The 26,766-nt window shown below is 38.2% G+C and overlaps 1 protein-coding gene across 2 annotated transcripts in view; it reads right to left on the bottom strand.

The window, feature by feature from the left end:
* Window positions 1-18,645: 18,645 nt before the first annotated feature.
* Window positions 18,646-26,766, bottom strand: part of EPHA7 (EPH receptor A7) — a gene marked incomplete at both ends in the record, with an annotated part of 170,756 nt that continues 162,635 nt past the window's right edge. For both annotated transcript variants that reach the window (XM_082305526.1, XM_082305529.1), the window contains one exon: window positions 18,646-18,841. In XM_082305526.1, coding sequence (XP_082161652.1) covers window positions 18,646-18,841 — 196 coding nt within the window. The remainder of the gene's footprint in view (window positions 18,842-26,766) is intronic.

The raw sequence follows: 26,766 nt of genomic DNA, 5'->3' as shown, positions 1-26,766 counted from the left end.
ATGTTATCTGAGAAAGATATTGGCTTAAAATGGCAGAGAAGAATGAAAAGATTATGATGTATGGCACAATTATTTTTTCTTGGCATTTTTTTCACAGGTTCTGGCATAATTTTTGTCCATTTATAGGAAGGGCAGAGCAGTTCCTCCACACAAGATGCCATGTCATCCTTACTTGGCTTCTCTGATCTTTCTGAAAAGGGGATGTGGATTCTTTCCAAGATTAATAACTGTGCATCTGTTAGTATAACAGTGAGGCAGATTTGTGATCAATAGACCTACACATGTATCTGAAGAGATCAGTGGCACTGAATGAATTTAATCATGTAATTACAAAAAATGGGCCATTCTACAAGTCATCTGTGTCTCTTTATTTTGATGGTATTTGATTCTGCTATGATATTTTAAATGCTCAAAGTATCACTATTCTCTTCCCTTTCCTCAATGGAGACTTTCTCCAAAACTATTTCTTAATAAGAAAGGACAACTGCTGAAAGATCAGTCGTAAATCATTACTTCCTATAGCTGAACAAACAACTGAAAGAAAATTGCAGAGAATTTAATGAATTTTTTAAATTATCTCTCCTGTTTGATAGAAAGATTGCCTTGAGAATGGTTCCATCTCTTGCAATTTCTGGATTGACTCACTTCTCTTCCTCAAATTGTTCACCAATAGTAGCACTGGGGTTGCTACACAGATATCTAAAAGTGAAAACAATATTGACAAATGTTTCTGAGGTGTTTTGAGCTTTTGTTATCGTGACAACATCTAAAAGTAAGAGGAAGTATCATTCCAGTCAAATTAAGTCTCTAAATTACTAAATCTCTAAATTAAGAGATTAGATCTCTAACTAATTGCAATAGAACATGGAGGAGAACTTGAACAAACCAGTCCTCAGTAGACCACAAGCAGGTTCTCCTTTAACGACTTCGGAAGCTCTTCAGATTGTAGAACATTTTTAGTATAGACCGTGTTTATTCTATTTTTGGTTGTGCTATCAAATACTTGTAATGCAAGCACAGAAAAGGAAGGAACAGTGTAAAAGTGTACATTTAAACAGCAATGTATGCAAAAATATTGGCTTTAAAAACTGACCAGAAGGCTTGTTCTCTTATGTATGATATTATGGTCTCTACGCAGATAAAATTGCCACTGAAGTACACTGCCTGATAAACAACTGCAGAGAACTTCACAGCCAACTCACACCTATACTACCATTTGGTATGAATCATTCCTTTCTTGCACAAGAGATAAAAGTCAATAGGATAAGGTTTTGTGCTAATTCTGTAGGGATGAATTACTTGTCTACATTGGATTAACAATCTGAGCTCAAAGAGAATGAAAGGAGCTTGTAGGTCTCAGTATTTCCCCTTCACACCAAAACATGAACCATCACCAGTTGTTGTCACCAGCCTTAAATAACTTTAGATCTTTTTCTGCCGTTAGAAATGTGAGAAAAAGCCTCTGAAAACACATCTCCAAGCTTACATGCATGTAGCAAAGACAATGAACCAACATGGCCAAGCAGTAGGTATTTTGTTTCTTTCAGGAGACCTATAGGTTTTGTGAAAAGAATGATCCTCATCTCACTTTGCACAGAAGGAAGAGGTAATTATGCTTTTCAGTCAATGAATGCAAGAGAAACTGCATATGCATATGAATTCTGATGTTCCTTGTGAGTTATTTTGGCCATGGAAAAGGGTACATTTAGACCCAAATGAACATGCCATGCCACTAACAGTGACTTATCTGCTTGCAAGAAAAAATAATAATTCAAATTTTCAAAATGTAAGCTATAATGCTTCACACGTTATCTCTAGCAGGACGTTTTCTAAGCAAAATGTCAAGATTTGCAATATAAAAACTGTTTCCCACCTATGGAAATTGCAGTGGTGAAGACATGAAAAATATTTCACTTGTCACAGAAATCATATAGAGAGATTCTTCTTTGCCAGTGGTAGGTTCAGGGTTGTAAGCATGTGAGTAACTGCTGCTGACCTTCCCTAGTCTGCTCAGGAACTTAAAGGTCAGCATGGGTTTATTGCTACACAGAGTAGCTGACACCTACCAAGGTAACTATAGTAACTTATTTTTTACTTAATACCTACAACTTGTACTCTCCTTCTTCGTTTTTTTCAGAACAGTATCCCTGCACAAATTTATGAAAAGAGGAATGGTCTCACTCTCTGATTCTCATCTGGGAGGAGTTAATATTTTTGTTCTTCCCCCTGCATAATTTTCTCAAATGAGCCATTAAAATGACATGCAAGAGCTTGAAGTTAGAAGTGCTCTAAATTATGCATGTCCAGTGATACTACTCTGCACAGCTGCCTGGGAGATATGAGCTTGATTTCATATCCCAATCTCATATTCCTGCCCATTTAAACAGAAAACCCATGAATAGTAACTAGTAATTAATAACCATCTCCAACTTGCCATCTCCCTCAATCCGTGAGAGAGATATTGCTTCACCATCAGCACAACAGAAACTGTAAGGAAATAACAATACAGTTGTGGATGGTATTATCTTTTCTGTGGTGTTCCTTAACAGCAAGCTATTCCTTGAAGTCTAATAAAAACCTCTGACCATAAAATGAGTTTATGTGTCCTCCCCCTGCCTTGTTAGGACCCCCATTGGGTCTGAAGAGCTATTACAAAAGAAAATTCTACATATTTTTCCCCAAGGAAGAAGGTTTCGTGGGCCATTTATAAGAATGAGAGACCAGGTTTTGATCTGTCTCATTGATCTGTCCATTCTTAAGTTCCAGGATTGGTCCTCAGCAGCAACGGCTGTGGTATCGTGCAACTATGGAACTAGGTCATTGTGGGAGAAACTCTATTCCAGAATATAAAATAGACCCAGAATAGACCCAACACTTCCTGTCCCTCTGGAATGGTAAGATCAAAACTGAAAATATGTCACTGCCTGCCCTGCTTTTCTGGAGACCACCAAATCCAAAAGAAAGTTTGAATTTGTAATGCTAGTTCACTACCAAATACCTTGTGACATTGAATGATTATTCTTCATAAATAGATGTAAGCACATTTGAACATTGCAACGGGATTATTACTCTTTTAAAGAAAAAAAAAACCAAACAACAACTTTGTTGTACGTATATATAGAGATCGTTATATATATTGTTTTTTATATATAAATATTTTTTCATGTGTATACAGATCATAGGATGCTGGTTTATGTTATCATCAGACTCATTCTTATTGCATTGCCTGCCCCACAACTAAATTTTCAATAGATTTCTCTGCTGAATGTTTTGAGCCATGTATTACTGGGATTCCATATGTACACAGCAGTTTGCCAATGCACAGTTAAGTGCAAATTTGGGAATTTAATAAGATTATTATGAATGAAATTACAGGAAATATTTCATGAAAAAGACTCACTTTTTAAGAACCATACCATGCCCACAATATTTCACATTTTTGTGAAAATGGTTATTTGAGTATGAAAATACATCATGCTGTAACACTTTGAACAATTCTGACTGTGAAAAGTGTATGAATTGAATAAATAATCCTAAATTTAGCAATAATATAGATATTTTTGGCAAAAACTAGAGCAAAGAAAAAGAATGTACCTTTAAGAATATTTATCACTTCTGCTTTATTTTTCATTACAAGGTCTGAAAGTGCTTTATAGACATCAATTAAATCACACTTGTCTCCTCATCTACTTCAAATGAGTATACCGAAGTCCAGAGAGATTAAAGGGTTTCTCTATAACAAAACATTAAATCAGTGGAAAAGCTGAAAATAGAATTCAAGAGTTTGGATGAGAAGGCCATATTATGCAAAATTCTCATAATGAAATAAAAAATGTCTTAAATATCAAGAAGGTTGTTTGTTATAGATACATAATTTGATCCAATCTAGTGAAAACAACATTTACATGCTAGTGGGAACAAGATTTATCTTTGTGATGGAAGTATTCAAATCACATTTGGGACTGTTTTCCACTAATAACATGCCTGTTTGTGGGTGAAAATAGATTCTTAAAAATTGTTTGTACATCAAAGAACAAGTGAGAATTTATGTATCTATGTATGTGTATACCAATATATTTATATTTATATATACATATAGCCAATAAAATAATGTTATTAAAGCTACAAATACAGGAAGAAAAATGGGACTGAAAATTTTACCAGACAATGACAATTTTCATGCAAAACTACACAAAATCAAAATAGGAAATTTAATCTGGCTGTAATCCTGACCATGAACCCAGAGACAGAAACCAATAAGCTGCATTATTTCAACTGAAAACTTATTTCAGTTTTCAGATAAGTGTGCAGTTGTTTTGTAATAGCTATGATTTCTTTTTAGAAAGAGCATGAATTCTGCAAGTAATGGCAAGTAATAGCCAAAAGTAAACCAATGAAATATATTTAGGATATTTACTGTTTTCTATACTGACAACAAGATCCACTGAAACCTCCGGTGAACTTAAAACTAAGGTTTCAGCATTTCACAAGGTTCATGATGTTTTTGTTCTTGGAAATTTATTAGGCTATATTATATCTGGCACTAGCTGGTGAACAACTAACAACATAGCATAGTGGTGACTGCACAATGCTGTCTCTGTTCTCACTGTGAGCTGGGCAAAGATTCCTATTTTATGTATCGTTAACAATTTGTTATAGTGGTGGAAAAAAATTCTACTAAACTTGTCACACACTGACAACAACAAAAATAATATTCTTCCGGAAATGTTTCCATCTTGTTAGTTTTGGAAAGTTATCTGAGAAGTTAGATGTGTAAAGCAGACGTCTTGGTGATTGTGTGGGCTTATCTCATCGAGGCCTCCCAGAGTCAGCTCAGCATCCAAGTGTCAATGGCCTTAGCTGTAGATACTGGGTAAGGATTTCAGTGTGTTATATTGCAATCTCCCTCACACCTTGTCATTTCTATCTTTCACACATTTTGTCTGTTTCATATCTCAGTAAAATTTCAGCTTCCCAGGCAACGGCCAGCTGCTGCTGTAATATGGCTGGCACCTTCACCCTGATCCCACCACAGTCAATAAAAAGTTTCTCATTGCTTTCATCTAGATCTGGATCAAGGGTTTTATGTGGAACAAAGCTCATTCAAGAATGTCTTCTGTAATACTTCCAGTAAATTCCTCTGCCATACTCTTGGTCAGATAGCAAGCTTAAAATCAAATTCCTGCTTGCCAGACCCAAACAGCTGAACAAAACCCATTTCTGATCCACCTGCAAAACTCAGCAAAAGTCAGTAACATTACATTACTAGGACAGGAGAGTGAACAGATGTGTTGGGTTTTGGTTTTATTTTTCTTTGCTGCTGCCTGCAAGTCTCTGCCCATTTAATCAATTACTTATTACTATAGGTTATTTGAGGTAACTTTCTTTATAAGAAAGTATTGGGAATTCTCATTCTGAAATTTACAGTTTCTTTCATTGATATTGGTGCAATTCATCTCATCTAACCTTCAGCCGTCTACAAGCTTAGCCACGTCACCTGGGGTTTATCTATAGCCATGAGAAAGAAAAGCAACTCATCCAATTCTAAAACAAGCAACTCAGGGAAGTGGAATGACTCACCCTCCAATGAACCTTGTCTTTCTGCATTAATTATAGTACCTAAATAATTAATTTAGGCTAGACACATAGATTTTCTGTCCCACTATTTTCTTCAAAAGAGAAATAAGAACTATTCCATAGACAAACTTCAATAAATCTGTGAATGCATAAATTAATATATGACTAAAAGTATATGTAAACATAAAATATATAATACATAAACACATACATAGATGTGCACATACACATAAATGCACATTTACATAGATTTATATACATATATACACACATATTACACCCATACCTCCTGTGTCTATATATGTGTGATCAAGTTTTTTAGATGTCTTTCTATAGCCAGTCATTCTGTTTCCCTAAATATCAGTAAGTAACTTATTCACCTCTCCTTGTGGCCTCCTAGGTATTTCATTAAGAAAATTACATCAATGATTAAGAAACTAACGTGGTCAATCTGAATTTGTTTTTCTTTTATTTGGTCTTCCTTAAAAAAAAAAAAAAAGGAAAACTCATATTTTATGTAGTTGTCTGTTTGTCACTGTATTGTATTAAAAAAGAAAAACAATTTAAAATCTTGGAAAGTTTTCCTTTCAAATATCTAATACTCATTACATTTAAAAAAAATTATTTTCTTCTTTTTGTAGTGATGTTAACAGATCAAGTGTCACTAGATTCATTTTGATGATACCTGTGCTCTTAAACAGCTGTAACAAGGTCTTAAAGTTTGTCTTTTGTTGAGAAAATTTTCATGACAATGGACAAAACAGCTCATTAGTAGGGTGATAGATAGGGACAGTAAATGCACTGTAAGACAGCAGTTATCTTTACTTTCAAATCAATATTAATTTTGTACCAGAGAAAATGATTCAATTGAAAATTATTTTATGCAGTGGTTTTTAATTTTCAGTTATGTATTTGAGTTAGATTTGAAGCCGACAAACCAAAGAGTTGCAGAGACACTGAAGTTAAAATCTCCTGTAAATGTATTTAAATTTAAAGAATCTTGCATCTTTTTTGGCTTGTATTTTTCCTCCAGATAAATGCTAACCTTTTACGAGATTGTTATCATTACCAGTAATTGGTAACAATAATATTGTTAATACTAATTAGCAAAAATGCTCCTACACCCAGAGAAAAAATAAGCATAACTAAAAATACAGGCGAGGTGCTTGTTAGGAAACTGATCAAACAAGCTTAATTATGACCCCCAGATAAAGGGACTGCCATTAAGCCATTAAATTATCACAGTTAAGACAGACTCTCAGTCACTGTCTGATGATAAATCACAGCTAACAACAGCAAGAAAATCAGAGCTTGAACTGCTAATCCTTTTGAGATTTGTGATGAGCACCAGTTCCCCTACTGTTCTGCATCTATTTATATTGCACTCCAAACCCCCAAATGGCCTCTGCTTATCTGCAGCTCTAGATAATTTATGCCTATTGGTGTGTCACCTCACAGTAGAGGCTGTTATCAGGAAAGAGGAGTTTTAGGAAATCTGATCCCTTGAAATGCTAATCCTCTGGAGATTACTGCACATGAACGACTTTTTTTCCATGATTTACTTTTGTTTATTGGTAGCAGAGATTAGCACTTTACGATTGCTATTTCAGACAGCTGCTTAGTTTGTGAATAAAGTGATCATTTAATGTGCAGGATTTTCACATATGAAGCTATCCTGAGTCTAGCAGTCAAAAGGCAAGATAGTAATTTTTATTTATATGTCATCTCTTAAAAAGATTTGTAAATATTTTTACTATATGAAAGACATCTTAAATGCCTCATTCCTTAGACCCTAATCCAGAAAAGCACGTACATTTCTGTGTAATTTTAATCATGTGGGTGATCATAGTAACTTTGATGGGATATTCTTGTACTTATATTCTAAGTGTGCTTAAGTGTTTTGCTGGATCAGGCCCCAGCAATGAGATGCTCTCTAGTTTCATTCAGCTATGATGGGTACTTTCTATGCTGAAATGGTTACTGATGAGAAAGGATATATGATTAGGAATTTTATTAAAAAGCTTTTTCCCTATCTCAATGCTGTTGAACTGCTAAGAAATCTTATCTTTTAGCATTTGATGGGGTTATTTGGCTGGTAGTTAAATGTCGTGACACTTAGTGCTACAGACTATTCCTAAATGAATAACTACCAAAACCATCAAATTCAAACATGCCTATTAGTGTAGCATAATGAAAGCTTGAACTGCAGGAACATAATGCTGCTGAAAATAAGTGGACGAAACACATAGTTGCTAAGAGTTTCCAATTTCCTTTTTTGTCGGACTCAGGTTCAATAGTCAGACTGGATGAGATCACACCAAGTGACATGACTGATTACTAATTAGCCAAGCATTCTGATTGTAGCTGTTGGTGGCAGCTACTGAGATACAGTACCATGTGTCAGAGAGATAAGGAGAGGCAAGAAATTAAGTTGACCTTGAGATTTCATTACATTTAATGTCACGTAATAGCACCTGATATTTTTAATCCTGGTTACATTCTCCTTACCAAATCTATTCCCACTGGCAATCATGATTTAAAAAAAAAAAAAAAAAAAAAAGGAAAAATAAGAGTTTCAGAACTCCTGCACTGTTTTCTCCCTTGGGAATACTTCAGTGTAAAAATGCATATGAGGGCAGCCTGGAGGGAAGGAAGCAGGGAAAACAGTGCCCCCTATTTTCAAGGTTGACAGAGGGACTATTTCATTACTTCAAAGTACACATTATATAATTTTGAGGTTTTTTTCCTGAGTCCCTTGAGGGAATGCAGTTAGTCAGCAATTCAGTTCATCTTCTCTAAAAGAATGAGAGTGAAGGGGTGAAAAATAAACACGTTCTCAAAATAAAAGCAAAAGATGGACACATAGACAGGCAAGCAAGAATGCAGATTACCTCTCTGAGTGCTTGTTTTTCTTGAATTTCCGAAAATTACATCTCTATACACATGAAAGTTTCTGTGCAATTTCAATTCAGATATCACGCAACGGCAAAGATTTCCTTAAAAAGTTGTTTTATTCAGAACATGCCTCTAGTTCCTGAGTAGAGAAACAAAGATAAGACCTTTTGACTGGCCTCTGTACGTGTATTTGTGCATGTGTGCTTGAATATCTGTGTGTACCCATGGGTAGGTAGAGAAAACTTCTGGTAAACTTAGAGGAAGACATTTTTAGCTTTTGCCCAAGAATTTGGTCTAGATCTATCTAAAATTTTATGCACAGCTTTGGTGATAATTAGTATATGATGACACAAGTATCTAAATCCTTCATTTTCTTTTTTCTATTCAGCCATCAGAATGGATGTACAGTTGTTGATTGCTGTACAGATAAAATATTATATTGAATGGACTAGTGTGACAATTCCTACATTTTTATTTGGCAGAGAGGGATAATATTAATATCTTGTATTAGCTTTAGACTTAATTTGATCTATCTACAAAAGTCTGCTCTTCTCTTTTACTGTGAGCCTTGCGTATTCTTTCTATAAGCTATGCTTATACTGTGTTTTCAACAGACGTTAGAAAACACTACAGCATGAAGTTTTCAGAAAGAATGTGTTCCATATATTTTTACAGATTAATTGGGGAATTCTTGACAATATAAATACTTTACGGTAAGAGCATTGTAGATCTTAAATTGCCTAAAGAAATGTCTGCTGGCTCTAGTTATTGAGATAAAATTTTGAAATAGTGTTATTGTTCTGGAGATAGTTATTTCAACAGTGGACTAAACAAGGGTTTGAAATATTCTTGTTCAAATTAGTATTAATTATTGTTGACAACAGTGCATCTTCTTTTAAGTTTCACTTAGCTGAAATATTTAATGAAGCATATAACCAACCCCTTGTATTTATTAGAAAACCTGCCTCCAAACTGACCATCTCAATTTGTTTTCCTTGATACTTCAGCTTTGATAAGAACTTCTGTCCACTGGTTAAAATTTCATTTGTAATCTTAAAGTGGAGAGAGTTCCCTGGCTACTCATCTACACCAATGCACTCAGCATGGGAACAAACAGGAGGACCTGGGAGCTATTGTGCAGCAGGAAAACTATGATATAGTTACCATCACAGAAACACGGTGGGATGACTTGCAACTGAAGTGCTGCAGTGGATAGCTATAAACTCTTCAGAAGGGATAGGCAAGGAAGGAGAGGTGGTGAGGTAGCCCTGTATGTTAGGGAATGTTTTGATTGTCTAGAGCTTAATAATGATGATGGTAGGGTTGAGAGTTTATGGGTAAGAATCAGAGGGAAGGTCAACAAGGCAAATATCATGGTGGGAGTTTGTTATAGACCACCCAACCAGGATGAAGAGTCAGATAAAATATTCTATGAGCAGCTGGGAGAAGTCTCACAATCACTAGCCCCTGCTCTTGTGGGGCACTTCAACTTACCAGATGTCTGCTGGAAATACAATACAGCAGAGGGGAAACAGTCTAGGAGGTTCCTGGAGTGTGTGGAAGATAACTTCCTGACACAGCTGGTGAGGGAGCCAACTAGCGAAGGTGCCCCACTGGACCTGTTGTTTGCGAACACAGAACGACTTATTCATGATGTACTGGCTGGAGGTCATCTTGCACACAGTGATCACGAAACAATAGAGTTCTTGATTCTTGGAGAAGTAAGGACGGGGTCAGCAGAACTGCCACCTTGGACTTCCAGACTTCCTTTTTAGGAGCCTGGTTGACAGAGTCCCTTGGGAGGCAGTCCTGAAGGGCGAAGGAGTCCAGGAAGGCTGGACATTCTTCAAGAAGGAAATCTTACAGTTGCAGGAGCAGGGCATCCCCACGTGCCGAAAGACGAGCCAGTGGGGAAGAAGACAAGTCTGGCTGAACAGAGAGCTTTGGCTGGAACTCAGGAATAAAAGGAGAGTTTACGACCTTTGGAAGAAGGGGCAGGCAACTCAGGAGGACTACGAGGATGTTGTGAGGTTATGCAGGGAGAAGATTAGAAGGGCCAAAGCCTAACTAGAACTTAACCTGTCTGCTGCCGTAAAAGACAACAAAAAATGTTTCTACAAATCCATTAACAACAAAAGGAGGGCTAAGGAAAATCTCCATCCTTTATTGGATGTAGGGGGAAACACAGTGACAAAGGATGAGGAAAAGGCTGAGGTCCTTAATGCCTTCTTTGCCTCAGTCTTTAACAGTAAGACCAGTTGTTCTCAGGGTACCCAGCCCCCTGAGCTGGAAGGCAGGGACGGGGTGCAGAATGAAACCCCCATAATCCAAGGGGAAATGGTTAGCCACCTGCTACACCACTTGGACACACGCAACTCTATGGGGCCAGAAGGGATCCACCGAAGGGTACTGAGGCAGCTGGCGGAGGTGCTCACCAAGCCACTTTCCATCATTTATCAGCAGTCCTGGTCAACCGGGGAGGTCCCAGATGACTGGAAGTTAGCAAATGTGACAACACCCATCTACAAGAAGGTCCGGAAGGAGGATCTGGGGAACTACAGGCCTGTCAGCCTGACCTCGGTGCTGGGGAATGCTATGGAGCAGATCATCCTGACTGCCTGACTGCCACGTACAGGACAACCAGGGGATCAGGCCCCATCAGCATGGGTTTATGAAAGGCAGGTCCTGCTTGACTAACCTGATCTCCTTCTATGATAAGGTGACCCACTTAGTGGATGAGGGGAAGGCTGTGGATGTCCTCTGCCTGGACTTCAGGAAAGCCTTTGACACTGTTTCCCACAGCATTCTTCTGGAGAAACTGGCTGCTCATGGCTTGGATGGATGCACTCTTTGCTGGGTAAAAAACTGACTGGATGACTGGGCCCAAAGAGTTGTGTTAAATGGAGTTAAATCCAGTCGGTGGCCAGCCACAAACGATGTTCCCCAGGGCTCAGTATTGGGGCCAGTTCCGTTTAATGTCTTTATCAGTGATCTGGGTGAGGGGATCAAGTTCACCCTCAGTAAGTTTGCAGACCAAGACACCAAGTTGGGCAGGAGTGTTGATCTGCTGGAGGGTAGGAAGGCCCTACAGAGGGATCTGGACAGGCTGGATTGATGGGCTGAGGCCAACCGTATGAGGTTCAACACGGCTAAGTGCTGGGTTCTGCGCTTCAGTCACAACAACCCCATGCAACGCTACAGGCTAGGGGAGGAGTGGCTGGAGAGCTGCCTGGCAGAAAAGGACCTGGGGGTGTTGGTCGACAGCTGGCTGAATATGAGCAGACGGTGTGCCCAAGTGGCCAAGAAGGCCAATGGCATCCTGGCTTGCATCAGAAATCTTGTGGCCAGCAGCACCAGGGAAGTGATTGTCATCCCCCTGTACTCGGCACTGATGAGGCCGCACCTCGAGTACTGTGTTCAGTTTTGGGCCCCTTGCTAAAAGAAGTACATTGAGGTGCTGGAGCATGTCCAGAGAAGGGCAATGAAGCTGGTGAAGGGTGTAGAGAGCAAGGCTTATGAGGAGCGGCTGAGGGAACTGGAGTTGTTTAGTTTAGAGAAAAGGAGGCTGAGGGGAGACCTTATTGGTCGCTGCAGCTACCTGAAAGGAGGTTGTAGCAAGGTGGATGTTGGTCTCTTCTCCCAAGTAGCAAGCAATAGGACAAGAGGAAACAGTCTCAAGTTGTGCCAGGAGAGGTTTAGGTTGGATATGAAGAAAAATTTCTTCACTGAAAGGGTAATCAGGCACTGGAACAGTCTGCCCAGGGAAGTGGTTGAGTCCCCATCCCTGGAAGGATTTAAAAGCTGGGTAGGTGTGGTGCTTAGGCACATGGTTTAGTGGTGGACTTGGCAGTGTTAGGTTAACGGTTGGACTTGATGATCTTAAAGGTCTTTTCTAACCTAACCGATTCTATGATTCTATGATTCTGTTTTATGAAATTGAAGACATATCTGTATGCATTTATAAGAGAGAGCTTGATCATAAAATAATCAAGGCCCTAAATGTCAAACAAAACTCACTAACTTAGGCCGTTCTTTTTATTTTAAAGATTTTTTTTTATATTTCTGCAGTTTGTAATAAACTGAGAATTCCTCTATTTCAGATGTTTGGAAATCAGTACTTAAAAAAAAGTTAGATTCCCATAAATAGTTTCAAGTTCCCAGACATAACCAACAAACATTCTTAAGCTAAGCTATGTTACAGGAAAATATTTGCTTTTACAGAACTAGGGAAGATGATTCTTTTTTTTTTTCCTCTAAAAAATCAATCATTTCTCACTTCCTATATTCCGGGGGTTGGATTAGAACAAAAGATTGAACCAAATCCATCTTTCAGTAATGTAATTATAGTTTACATTCAAAACAAAACTAAAAAGACAGAAAAATCTTAAATAAACATGAGGCCAACAAACAATGAAGTGATGCAAGAACAAGCCCAAGTGAAGGTAAAAGAAGGGCTAGAGACTGTGCTGAAAAAGAGTCTGGACATCCAGTGTTTGATCCCAGTCTACATAGAAAGAAAAGAGCTAGAAAGGGCTGGTGAGATGGGCTGTGAAAAAGGAGTGAGTACACCGGTGTGAACACACAGTGGCAGAACTGGAAAAAAAAAGTTCATCAACCTGAAGATATTATCTAGAATTTTTGACCAAGTTAAAAGCCACAGCCTTTCTACCACTTCATTCTTTTGTGTCACTGAGTATGTTAGATCTCCTAGAAATAGCTTTACAGTTATTTGGCATGAGTGCATAGAAATCCACTTTCTTTGCCATTTTGTCATTGTATGTAAAAAGAACTGTACCTGCCCAGTACATACCACGAAAGACTGGCTGACCTGGGATTTGTTATTAATTTTCCTATAATCCCAGATTTCTCTTCACTGTCTTTCCTTTTGTTGCTGCCTACCATTGTTACACAATTAATATCTGCCAATTAAAAAGCAGAACCCATTGAAGTTAACGTCAGCAATACAAAAAAATACTGAAGCAGTTGAGAGACTGGGCCAACATGTATGTCTAATAAACTGAGAAAGTAAGAAATTAATTATAAATGTGGGAACAAGCCTATACCAATATAAATACTTAGATATAGATGATAGAGATAGCAGTCATCAGGGCTTATTAATTTTTAAAACATTGCATGGCAGTTTGATTTGATAGTTTGTGGAGTCTTAATTTTTGGCTTATTAGTTCCCAAAGTTCTACTGATTCAGAGAAAGATTTATAGGCATCTACACTGTAATGTAACAGATGGAAATTCATAACACTTTTTCTAGGAGCATCACAAATCTCCTCTGACAGCTAGTTCTCTTTTGTCACTGGCCAGGCGAGTATAGCTATATCTTTTGAAAGAATTACTTTTATAACTACAGGAAAATGAATGCAGTACTACATATTTCAGTGGTTTTTTTTAATATAGGCAAGTGGAGATATTTCTAAAAAACAAATAAATAAATAAATAAATAAGCTTTTCATTCCTCCTCTCAGATGTCCAAGATGCAACTCAGCTTGAGAAACACTAAATGTCAGTCATCGGCCACTTATATTGCCCATTTATTTCCCCCACTATGTAAGATTTCTGGTATGTTATGAATACTAATAACTCACAAAGTCTACTCACCTGTCTACAATTACATTCTCTCAGTATTCACATAAGGTAACATGGGTCATGGCATAATCCTTGTATAGACAGAGAATGGGTTTTGGAGAACTCCTAAAATGCCATTTCAGTGTAGTTAAGATATGGGACAAACTGGAGTGATTCCTTTTTATACAAGCAAGTTTAACAGATTTGCTAAGGCAGGTTCAAATTATTCTCACTGCTTTCACTGGTATTGTAACACAAACTCCAGCTTAGACCTGCAATGAAACAGAAGTGGCTAAATGCAGCTTTGGGTGCTCACACTGATGGGGTAGTTCCCCAAAGTCTACTCAGTTGTTGCCTAACCCTGAAAGTTCAATATTTACTGGGATAGAGAGGAAAAGAGGGACTGGCACTTCAGCATTGTAGTTTGATGCTAGAGCTCACTGCAGGGAATAGTGGGATCAACAAGAAGAACAGGTACTGTGGGAGAGATGCCGAAAGTCTCACCTCGCAACACCCTGCAGTCCCATGAGTAAGGCAGTGATGAAAAATATAGCAATATCAGTACACCATTCACTTGTTTTATTTTCCCCATCTGGCTGTTTCTCCACTTCACTCAGACTGTTCCCTGCTCGGTATGCCAGAGTTGGTGTACGCTGTTGCTAAACACCGAGCTGTCCTCTTTCAGTGTAGAGGGATGTACCTAATCTGAGTTTATAGCTTCTGTGAGGAGGCAGGACATCTAAGAGGCTAAAGGCTATTTCTAAATGCACTTTATGGATCTAGCCCTTAGCAATCTTTCACTCTGAAGGTTGTATAACCACTCTGTCAGAACCAGTAGGCAATAAGAAGGTCTAAATTCTACTTTTAAGGTTTCCGATTAATAAAACATAAATGACAATAGCTTGAAGACCTCCCTCCCCATCCTGAAAAATGCAGAAGTAAATTATAGCAACTGGGTGCTTAAGTGTGTGCAAAGATTCCTGGACTGAGGCATGAATTAAAACAAAGCATTTAAATAAAAGCACTTTTATTAGTAGTAAAGGGAAATGTGATATCTAAGAACTGTCAGATGAGAAAGTTTGATACAAAATGATTTTTAAAAGTTAAATCAGAAGCTGCTTGTAAGGAACTGCAAAATGATTTCACAATTTTGAATGCCATTGGCAATAATGTGGTGATGAAATCTGATAAAGCAGAAAGAAATGCACAAGGGAAAAATAAGTCTAACTATACATACACAGGCAGGGACTACAAATTAACTATTGCTTGAGAAGAAAAAAATAGTGAATTAATATTAGATAGCTCTCTGAAAACATCAAGTCAAGCGCTCAGTATCAAGTAAAAATGTGAAACAGGATATCTGGATGATTAAGAAAGAAACTGTAAACAAAATAGAAAACATATATATATATCACTGTATAAATACACTGTATCGCTATATCACTGTATAAATACATCATACACTCTTATGTTGAATAATTCATGCAGCCCTGGTCATTCTATTTCAAAAGAAAGAAGGGCAAGACAGAGAGAGAGACAGAAGGAGGAAGTAAATTCACAGGATCTAGGACAAATTCAGACTATTAAACATAGTGCACCTCCTGATTTAGGAAGCATTTGAACTGTACATATTGGATACAGACCCCTGAAGATGTCTGGAAGTCAACAGCTGAAGGTGTCCCTAATCTGTAGGGGACAGTGGAGGCCTTATAACAACAGGACTGTACCCCTACCAAGGCAGGACACCTGCCAGATACACAGGGCTATGTGGACTTGTGGTTTGAGTCAGTGCAGCTATTCTTACTTTATGCACAACCAAGTGTCTTCTTGGAAAAGATGATAGATAACAATAGGAAAGGATTGGCAGGAAAAATATAGGCAAGGTTAAAAAAAAATATAGGTAAAATAACCATGCTGTCCTTTACTCTCAGGCTGCATTATAATACTCTTTTTTTTTTTTTTTTTTCCCCCCAGACTTTTTCCTTTAACACCACATGGCTACTGAGGTAGCTGGTATTAAATCCCTTCCCAAATCATGTATCCAGTTCAGTGTCTGAACACAGAAGGTAGGTCAAACTGCAGTTTTCAGAGGTTAGTCCACCTTTCCCAATGGAAATTATCTGGGTTTTTTTGGTAGCAGAGGGCAGGAAAGTGCCACACAGTGGAATCCTCTCTCAGGGCCAAAAGATAGGTACACACATCTTCCATATCTGCTATCATGCCAGAAGCAGGGGCAAAATTATGCAAAATCTGGAGCTTAGCTAAATATAATTACTAGAAATATTAACTATGTTTTGATATTGCTTTATGCTGAGTCTATTATTGCAAAAAGTTGTATGCAACTGAGTTAATGGGATTCTTTCAAACATGTAAAAATGATATGTAAAAAATTCTGTGTTATGGGGAGATACTGTGACACTGCATTGCAATCTTTTTTTTTTTTGATGATAGGTGGACTATTACAAAACTTTGAGCTACATTTGCTTGTAAGAGGAATTTAAGCAAGGTAGATTTTGTAAGTTGACACCGTGGTTATATCATTTAAATCCAGTATGATTTCAATAACGATGGAGAGAAATTACTGAGATGGGCCTGATTCTTCAAGCACTGCTGAGCATTGTGTTAAGACTCTATAGCTGGTATGTTCTTTAGTAGCTGAAGTTTCTACATTGACAGAGTAGATCCTGTAAACCTCATTGCTAAAATGGTACCCTGAGCTGACAAGAGTTAAATTAACTTAAGCAAAGTTCAAATTGAAGACAATAAAAAAAGGTACTTGGCCATTGTTACCATTGTAGAATCCAATAAGCCACCATTTACCAAAATCTTCAAGCAAATGATGGACAAACCCAATCAGTTAAGGATTTTTGGTAATATTTCAGCTATGACTTTCTGTTGTCTCCTCCTCACCTAGATGAATTATTTGAATCCTATTCAGAGTCACCAAGATATTCTTAAACGAGGCCGTTGTCTCCACTAGGCAATACTTAAATCATTCCACTGCTAGAAGAGACTAAAAATGGGCATCATATTGATAAGGTGTCAGGACAGCCAACTTGATATCACTCTGGTGTACATTCAAGATGAATGACTCAGGCAAAGCTGTGTTACCCTGAAGGAGAAGAAAAATTTATCCAGTGCTGTCCTCTAAAACTTATAAGAAAAAATACAATGGGTAAGCACCTATATAGTACGCTAAACATCAATACTTTTCAGTCAGAAGTACCAAACAAAAAGTGTCTATATATGCCAAAGTAATAGAATACTCCATGACCAGCAGTAGTCTCTCAACCATCACACCAGTACATCTGCCAAGCTATAACTATGTCTAAAAACAGTTTCACTGGAGACAGAAAGATCTGAGCCTTTCCAGTGTGCTTTCTGATAAACTTTCCCAGGCAAAATGGAAGAGCTGTGAGGAGGATTTAAATGGAGACAGAGTCTGCAGCAAAAAAGTGAGTTCCTATGAGCAGATCTAGTTAATAACTCTTAAAGAAATTGGCAAAATGCCTTTTCTCAGGGAGACAGAGAAACTGTTTTTGCTCTTTGCAGCCTAATCATTAGACATGTCTGATCATCGAAGCAGGGGAGAAGGAAGTGAGGAAGAGATTAGACTGGCCACTTTGCAGCTTTCTTACTCCTGAAGAATTCTTACCTTGGAAATCAGGGTAGTTAAAAATGTCTGACAGACTGAAAATGGCACTTTTCCTGTTTCCTTCTAAAAACAACACCAATTTTCTAGAAGAAAAAAAAAGCCAATCCAACATAATTAAAATAAATCCCAATTTTATCAGAAATTTTCATGAAAAGTTAGAAAATGTATTTTTTAATAAGCAAAATCACCCTCATATTTTTCTGTAATACTGAAATTATTATTTTCAGTTTTAAAGGAAACTGATCAAATATTTTTCTTTCCTGTTTCCATTTCACTGTGTATATTATCATTTCTGCTTCTTTCTGATCTAAAATGAAGGGAAAGTTTAAAATGTCCTGGATTGTCTGGAGTATTATGATTTTGCTGAGTATTTCTCAGCAAGGCCTATTTGTAAGTAGTGGCAAAGACTCCCATTGATTTGTCTGCATGAGAAAAGCTAACAGGATGCTCTCTGCCACTTGCTACCAACAGCAGCAGCAGTAGGAGTAAATCTGTATCATCCCAGCTTAAACTTCTTCCCCAGCAGGATCTTTGGAAATGTTTGATTTAGCTGCTTCTCCTTCTCCTTTGCTCTTCTATATACATATTTTGTGTATAAGAGGGGAGCTAGAAAGAAGATGGGGAAGCAGGGTTATATTAGTGTGAGGAGCTTCCAGGGCAGGCTTCCAGGGCAGCTTTGCTGGCTCTTCTCTCCCTAGCAGCATCGCCATGTCCTGCTTCGCCATCCTCCTGTAATCATCATGCTCTTCAGAGGTGGTCTTTCATTCTTGGCATTAGTCATAATCCTCAGTTTGTCAGGTGTGTGTTCTGGCCTCTCCCACACACCTCTGTTTACTCTTCCTCCTGTTGCCAGTCTGTTCCTCCCTTCTTCTCCATTCCTTTCCATGCTTCTTTTCTACATTTCCATTCTCTAATACCAACTACAGTCCTTATGCGCTTTAAAAAAATGCCTCATAGCGTTCACTGTGCCTCCAAACCAATCTCATGATCTTATGGTTATAACTCTTGTTTTGCTTCCCCTTTCTGCTTCCTTTGTCTCCTGCCATTATGTCATTTCTATTCAGGCTGTCATCTCTTCTGGAAAGGGATTTTTCTTGTTCTCTGTTTTGCAAAGCACCTGGCATGTTTTTGATTCTGTCAAACAAATAATAACAACAGATATGAAATTGGCAGTGCAGCAGAATCCTGATATCAGGAAGTAATAGAGGCAAATTACACTATCATTGTCATTGCCATGTATACACCACTACTTGACAAAAATTCTCATCGACTAGCTAGGTAAACATCAATAAACCCAAAGATTCCCAAGCAAACACCTCTAATATGAAGGAAATGTAGTTGTGTTTCATGTTGGATCTGAATGAGCCACAGGGTTATACTTGACAATTATTGGAAATAAAGGAAATAAATGAATGAGGTGCAGTTTTTCAGAAGGGTGTTTGGGTATAAAATTAACGACTGTGAGAAGATGTAGATAATTCTTTAAAACAGAGAAGCAGGAAAAGGGTGGAATGGGTGTGTTCAATTTAAACTCTGCTTAATTAAAAAAGCATACATGTGGTAGTTAAATTCTAGCATGTAAACTAATAAAGTAGACTCTCCTTGAGCCTAACTGATATTCTCAGAAGCTCTCAGTATTGATGAAGAATCTATTAAAACATTTTAACTGACTTGCCTCAGTCATTACATGATATTAGGCACCCCAAGACAGTGTTTATGTTACTTGTGTTGCCAACCACCTCCCCCCCGCCATCCCCAAGTTTAAAAAAGAAAAGTAAGGAAAAAGATGTGGATTTTACTGTACATTTAGTGACAGGCTAGCCATATGAAATCTCTAAAACAATATAGTTTTAGGAGTAATGGATGTAGGCCAGGACTGAATAGAAATTATTTTACATATGGTTAGTAATCTCTTAACTAAATTATTTGAAAATTCCTGAGAGGAAAGCAATTTATTACAGACATTGAGACAAGCCAATGTAACACTAATACTAAAGAAAAATAAACCAGCAGAGGAATGTCCCCCTGCCATACCAACCAATATTCTTACAGCTGATTCCAAAGTAGTATCTGTCATTCCAGCACATGGATTAGATTATTTAACAGTGTGAATCAAAGGGAAGATAGTCATTCAAGAGAAGAGCATTATTAATACATTGTAGCATGCCATACATCTCTGTCACCAAACTGGACAAAATGGGAGCAGATGTTTTACAATAAGCTGAGAAGAGGATCTGACAATACTAATAGCCATAACGTCTGAGGCTTAGTTAAAAAAAAAGGAAAAGCTAGAAGAAATAGTCTGATGAAGGGACAGAATGTTTTTTTCTGTCTCTAGTGTAGTGACCTAGGGACTGATTTTACATGAAGGAAAGGTATTAACTAAGCTAAATCTCACTTCTATTAGGTTTTTTTGCACCTGCCCTTTGAAACCCTAGTAATGCAAGGAATGTGTGAGAAAAGAATACAGCAAAAAGGAACTCTGAGGAGAAATCCTTTCCAAAAGGAAGACTTTTGACTCTGATAGTTTCTTTTTACTATTTTGAAGGCAAGTAAGTCTTTGAATTAGTAAAAATGATTGACATGTGAATTTATTCAAAGCTAAAGGCAAATGGTAGTCACAAATAGCACTTAGGTGCATAGGTATTTAAAACCTCAGGTTACATTTATATTGGCTCTCTCTCTCCTGACATTTTTTGATCAGCACCAGGATGAAGGTCTCTGGATCAAGAGATTCATGAGATAGTGTATGTATACCTTGGACTGTGGCATGACTTTACTCTGGGCTGCACTCTGTTTCTCACTGCAAAGTACTGGTTTCACCAGAGCAGAGACCAAGTGCAAGCTAAAAGAAGTATGAAACATCAACAAATGGGAGATGAGGATCCCTGTGTGACACATGGCAAATCGATTTGATTATTTCCTTACGTCTGTATGACCTAGCTATTCCTTATCACAATGCTTCATTTCTAGCTGCCCTGCTGTCCAGTGTCATTCCAGGCCTGAATTAGATACTCTATCTCCCTCGGAAGAGTTAGAAAGAAGTTTGGACAAACTGAAGTCCAGTCAAAGACAGTGGATAAACTGGCTGACAAGCCCTGCTGAGGTGAGGATAGGGCTTCAGTTCTTGGTTGGGATATCTGTATGGTGATTTAGTACTCATTTACCCAGTCTCTGATGCATGCCAAGGGCACATCTGTAGTCAATAATGGGAGAAAACTAGCACACGTGCAAGTTACCACCCACACCGTAACTTCCACAGAAGGGAAATCCAATGAGAACTAGTTCTCAGAGGGTCCTGGGTATGCCATCACGTATCCCAGCAGTAAATCCGGATGTGTCCTGAGGAAAATATTTTCAGGGATTCACAGCCCCAAACCTTCTCTGAAAGTAGATGCCTAAATTCACCCTTTCAACAGGAAACGTGTAAAAGAAGGATCAAAGATATCATATACATTTTATCTAATTTAGCAATGGCAGAATGATATGGGAAAGTGCGGTGCCTGCAGACCAAGGTATTAACTCTTCTGGGACATGACAGGCCACTCAACCTCTTCCATGAAAAAACTCTATTTTACTCAGAACAACAGTCTCCTCATTCCTGGAGAAGTGGTCTAACCACCATTTTCAGAGTAAGAAGGAGGGGATTTCTGGAAGGGAAAGGTGCTTCAGGAAAGGAGGAGATTGTACAGTGCAGGAAGGAATTTCAGAGGTAATTTTGGATTAGGCTTAGCCTAACCAACTTTTTTTCAGGCAAGCAGCTGCAGCTCAAAGTGTTTGCCAATATATGAATATCTACAGAGTCTCTCCCTTCCCACACAGAGGTTGAAAGTATGATGTTGGCCTTCTTATACCACCTTCCCACAGCCCAAAGCTGTAGTCAGTCTTACTCTTTCTATGCCTTTCTTATCCAAGAAATATGTAAAATTTCCATGTGTTCTCAGAAAAGAAGTAGGCCATTCATCAAATCACAAAAAAATAAGGTGAGCCTTCCTGGAAACAGAGGTAAAATGATGCCAGATAGGTATGTATCAGCTGTGTATCCTGAACGGTGGGTAGCCATGATTCAGCTGTCAATAAGCATGAGGGGAGTCAGTCTGTTGGGTTGCTCTGGCATTTATGCTAGACAAGGAGAGAGAGTGAGTTCAGTAACAGCTGGATGTAACCTCTGTGAGATATATCCATACTTTCAGCAAACAGTTTCTACCAATTTACATCGTATTCATCTGCTTAGTAGTCCTCACTGACCTTAGCTAACAAGGGCGTACATCACCAAAAGGCCTTAAATACAAAAACAATAGCAACAACGCAATCGAACTTATGGTCTAAGGACTGCCAAATATAATATTCTGTTTTGCAAAAGTACACTGCGACGGCTCAATGACAGACATGCAGATGCATAGCTGTATGCTAAGATATGTGGGTTTTGTTTCTCTGGTATCTAAAGTGAAGCGCTGTTAATTTAGACCTGAAAATTCAATCTTAAATATCATGCAACCACTTGTAAAAGCATTATGAAATATATAATATCCATTCCACTAGGATTTTAAAATTAAATAACTTGACAGCATCTGATGTTAAAAGAAAAGATAAATTTAGCTTTACACAATCCTATTTCAAAATACAAGTGTAAAAATGGTATTAGCTGTTTTGAAGGCTTACTTTATAAGGATTTTTTTCCTTTTCCACAATTATTAAGATACTTTGCTCTACTGAAAGCAGGTAATATTTCTAGGTAATATCTTCATTTTTTTCAGCAAATAATCAGAAGCGAATTACACAGGTAAAGCATTAGTTTCCATATGATTTTCATTAATCCAGCTATATACATTTCATAAAGTCCTTAAGAAATAGGTTTATAATAGTATAAAAGAATGAGAAGAGACTTTTCCCCCATTCATTATGGGGAGTATAAAATCACAGAAGGTAACTGTTTCCTCCCACTGCCCTGAAATAGTCCCCTCACCAGGTGTTTTGGTTTATGCCATTCAGCTCCCTCTTAGATTGTACTGCCAACAGAAAGATTTGCATATTATTTCAAACATGTTCCATTAGCTTGTATCATTGGTGTTACTGGGCAGTTCACATGTAAGCCTGGCTGATTCAGCTCTTCAGTATTCAGCATCACCACCATCCCCCATACACACACTTTGGTTTTGTTTTGTTGACCAACGCTAATGACTTTTGCACTTTGAGTGCAGATCACTTGGAGTGATCTTCCTGACCCATAGTTTGTTGGTCGTAGATAGACATTGTGTTTGTTGTTGCTGGGGTACTAAACGTTCCTTCCTCATTGTCATCTTCTACTTACTTACCTCCCAGTGAAGCATGGGTGCTGCTAGGTAAGTATTAATGACTAATGCCAGCTGGGGAGAAATGGAAGTAGAACATAATGCAAAAAATAGTGTCCCTCCTCGTGTCTGGGGAAATATACCTCAAAAGCTGGAGGCACCTCTGCACAACGAAACAAACATGGACACCTGCAGAGGGACTTGGGTGTTGTGATACTCAAGTAACTACCACAGGAAAGATGCTGTCTGGAAGACTGGAATGTACACCCCCATGTTAAGCAAGCAGTTTTATGGGAGATGAGGCAGCTTATGACTGAGATTTGCAACAGACAGCACACAGTCTTTCTGGGATGCTTTTGGCAGCAAGCAGGATGCATCAGAGAGGATTTGTCTCTCACACAAGTTTAGGTAACGTAGACATTGAGATAATTATTTCTCTTGAAAAGAGCACTACAAAGAAATGCCTGAAAGCTTTTTTTTTTTTTCCTTTTCCCCGCCTCCCTTCCTGCTTTTGGCAGTGGATGAACGGGAGTGTGTAGGGAAGTTACATAGTAGGGTGCAGCCTTTCTCTCCACAATAACAATCAATCACTTGTCCATAGTACTGAGGCCCAGTAATATTAAAGGAAAATCCTCATTAGGAATACCTCTCAGTGCCTTGCTGGCCCAATTTCTTCTTGTAGGCATGTTCGCCTGGATTTGAATCTAACCCTGTCTTCTTCTCCAGCAGTCCATGAGCGTACAAACACTGGCTACTGGGGAAGAAGGCACTACTATTTTGTATAGAGTAATATAAGGGAGGACTTAAGGGGCTGCTTGAATAACAGAGCCAGGAGAGAGACCTGGGATGAAATGGGCTGAAGGCAAGGGCTCTGCACCGCAAAGATCCTGAAAGAGAAATACAAAGATTGCCCAAAGTCACCCACAGGTCCACCACCTCCTCTCAGCCTCTCCTGTCACACCCAGAGAGTCCCCTCACTCCACCCAATCTCATTATCCTCTTCTATTGTCTGGACCCATCTTACTCTTTCACTGAGCCCCACATGGAAGCACCAGTGACCAAACTGAATAAATGGTGAAGTCTTGGCCTAATTCTGTTACAGAATTAATTTCTTTTTTTTTTAATTCTTATGGACTCATAGATTTTGCATCTGTGGTCTAGTTTCAGTGAGAGTGACAGAGGATATCTGCTACCCAGAAAGCTCCATACTTTGGTAAGTAGAGTGTTTCACAGGGTGTGAAAGCTGCACACAGACTTCCATAGACCCACCTCTTTCACTTTCTGAACAAAATCCTAACCACCACTTAAAAACTGCCATTTCTGAGTGGCCTTCAGGAGGTATCTGGATGATTTCACTAAGTTTATTCCAGGTAAATCAGATTTCTCATGCAATTTACTATGTGCAACCTCAATGGGAGAACACATTTAATTTACGACTGTGACTGGAAAGAATTAATTTGAGATTCCTACACCTTCTTGCTCTGAAGCTACATGTGCATTCTTGGCATAAGCTGGTTGGTCCCTGAGGAAAGGAAATTGGAACATGTTTTCCAGCAGACATCTTAAAAATGGACAAGCAACCCTTCAGGAAGCCAGTGGAATCTGACATAGTAAGACAGGTTGAATGATAGTCAAGAAATTGCCTGAGTAATTTTCCTACAGACATGAAATGCGAGGGATCAATGTTGATACATTCTATCAATCATTCTTCAGTCTAGCCTCTTTCAAGTCAGATTTGGATGTCCTAGTAAAACTAACGGATGATTTTTCTTCTCAGTGAGATGGCATCTTTGGAGCAGGAAGTTTGTTTATTAATGTAAGAGATAAACTCATGGTTTTCTTGGTAATTCTAAGGAAATAATCAGAAGATAGTTTCTATCACACTTGATAGACCTTACAGACTTCTCAGCATTCCTTCCTTTTTTTTTTGGCATCAAAGAGGAAGGCTTTAGTTATAGACTTCGGGTTATAAGGTCTCCAGTTTATAAACGACTTGAACTACTCAGTCATGGAACTCTAATACCAGTAGCACACATAAGTCTTTGGGCATAGCTATGGCTTAAGCACTGAGTATGTTTTTCAGTGTTAGCCGTATTATGATTCATCAGATGACCTCTAAGTTGTAGTTTTTCATTATTGGTATTAATTATTATTAACAGCACAGTTCTACAATTGGTTATTTGGTTCAATTAAATACAGAAGCCTTGGTCCACGGATGAACAGAATTTCTGTTCCTGATTTAGCTCTGCTGGCACTTGGCATTATGTCTTGTTTTGTCCAAGATTCATTTGGCTGGCTACAGAAGTTTTACATGGCTGTATCACATCTTTTTCAAAGTCTATCAAGACATCAACTATTTTTTGACTTGTGGTTCTTTTTTGGTTACTCTAATTAGACATTAATTTCACCCAATTTGTATAGTATCAGTGCTAAAATCTGCTGTCATTACCCTAGACTTAAAGAAAACAAGTCTAAAACCTTCTGAGAGTAAATATCATCAGAGTTCATGCTTTATGTTCAGGCTTTTAATGTAAAATTCTCCTTTCATGTCTCTTTCAAGTCTGCTTAAATGAACTGCGTATTACCAGTTGCTTTCCCATCTGTCTCAATTTAGTCTCTTTGACAAATTCCAATCTGGCCTGAGGAAAAATCAGAGTACTGAAACCACTCCACACTAGATTATTAGGTATATTTTATTAACAGTGTCTCTTTACTTAAACAAAAAATCTCAACACCCTTTAACTCCCCTGCCAGCAATGTCTTGCAGAGCCCTACGACTTAGACTCACACGTTCTGAATGGCTTCACACCCCTCTCTTTCCATTCACTCCCATCTTCTGACTTTTCACCAGGTACAAAAGTAAGAGTTTTCCTCTTTAACCTTTAACCTTTCATAATCTCACTGGACATAACCTGCACAGTTTGTACAGCATATAAACTCCACATGATTCCTTTCACTTTCAAGCTGCCTGACCCTTACCCACCCTGAAACTGCACTGAGCATTTCATGGATATTATAGACACACTAATTTTGGTCCTTAACCTGTCCCAACAGACTTTTCTCTAAATGCGTGTGTTAATTATCCTAAATTAAAAATTTCACAAAACCAAATCCAGAGAGGAAAAAACTCCCACAAATGTAGCTTGCATTCTGCTATGACTCTTTTGTCAGGATGTTGCAGGGTTTATGCCTATGGTTTAATCTGGTATGTTTTTCAAATTGCTATATGGAATGTGTTCCAAAAATGGTGAGCCCAGTCATACCTTGGGTTTCACAGGTCTTTTGTTGGACTGGGTTTTTCTTTCTTGGTTTTTGTGGGTTTTTTTCCCAAACTGTTGTGTTCCCACCCCTCTCCCCATCCCTCCCCAATCCTTTTCGCAGGAAATTTAATTACAGAACTGCCTATTCCCAAGTAAATAGAAGGCTGCACTATGCAAACAATAAAGATCTCTGTTTAAAAGTAATTGTTGGCTAGGTTTGAAAACCCTTAAGGGAAGAGGAGAGAAAATATAGGCTGTTGCCCAGAATTTCTTGTTTTACTAGAAATTAGTTTGAAGCTAAGACTTTCGAGTACTCTTGTGAATCCCAAATCTGCCACCTGCAAGACCATTCCAAATTAGCGGGGGAAAAAATTCGCATGTTTCTACATATCAGTGAATTCATCAGAAGTACAGTCCTAACATGTCCTGAACATGCAGAAACCCTGCTGTGCTAGTTGCTCAGCAAATCATAGCACCAACTGCCTGAATAACCCTGTGGCACTTTCTA

The sequence above is a fragment of the Platalea leucorodia genome (genome assembly GCF_965183815.1).
Source record: "Platalea leucorodia genome assembly, chromosome: 3".
Classification (NCBI taxonomy): domain Eukaryota; kingdom Metazoa; phylum Chordata; class Aves; order Pelecaniformes; family Threskiornithidae; genus Platalea; species Platalea leucorodia.
This window is presented reverse-complemented; position numbering and strand designations above follow the sequence as displayed.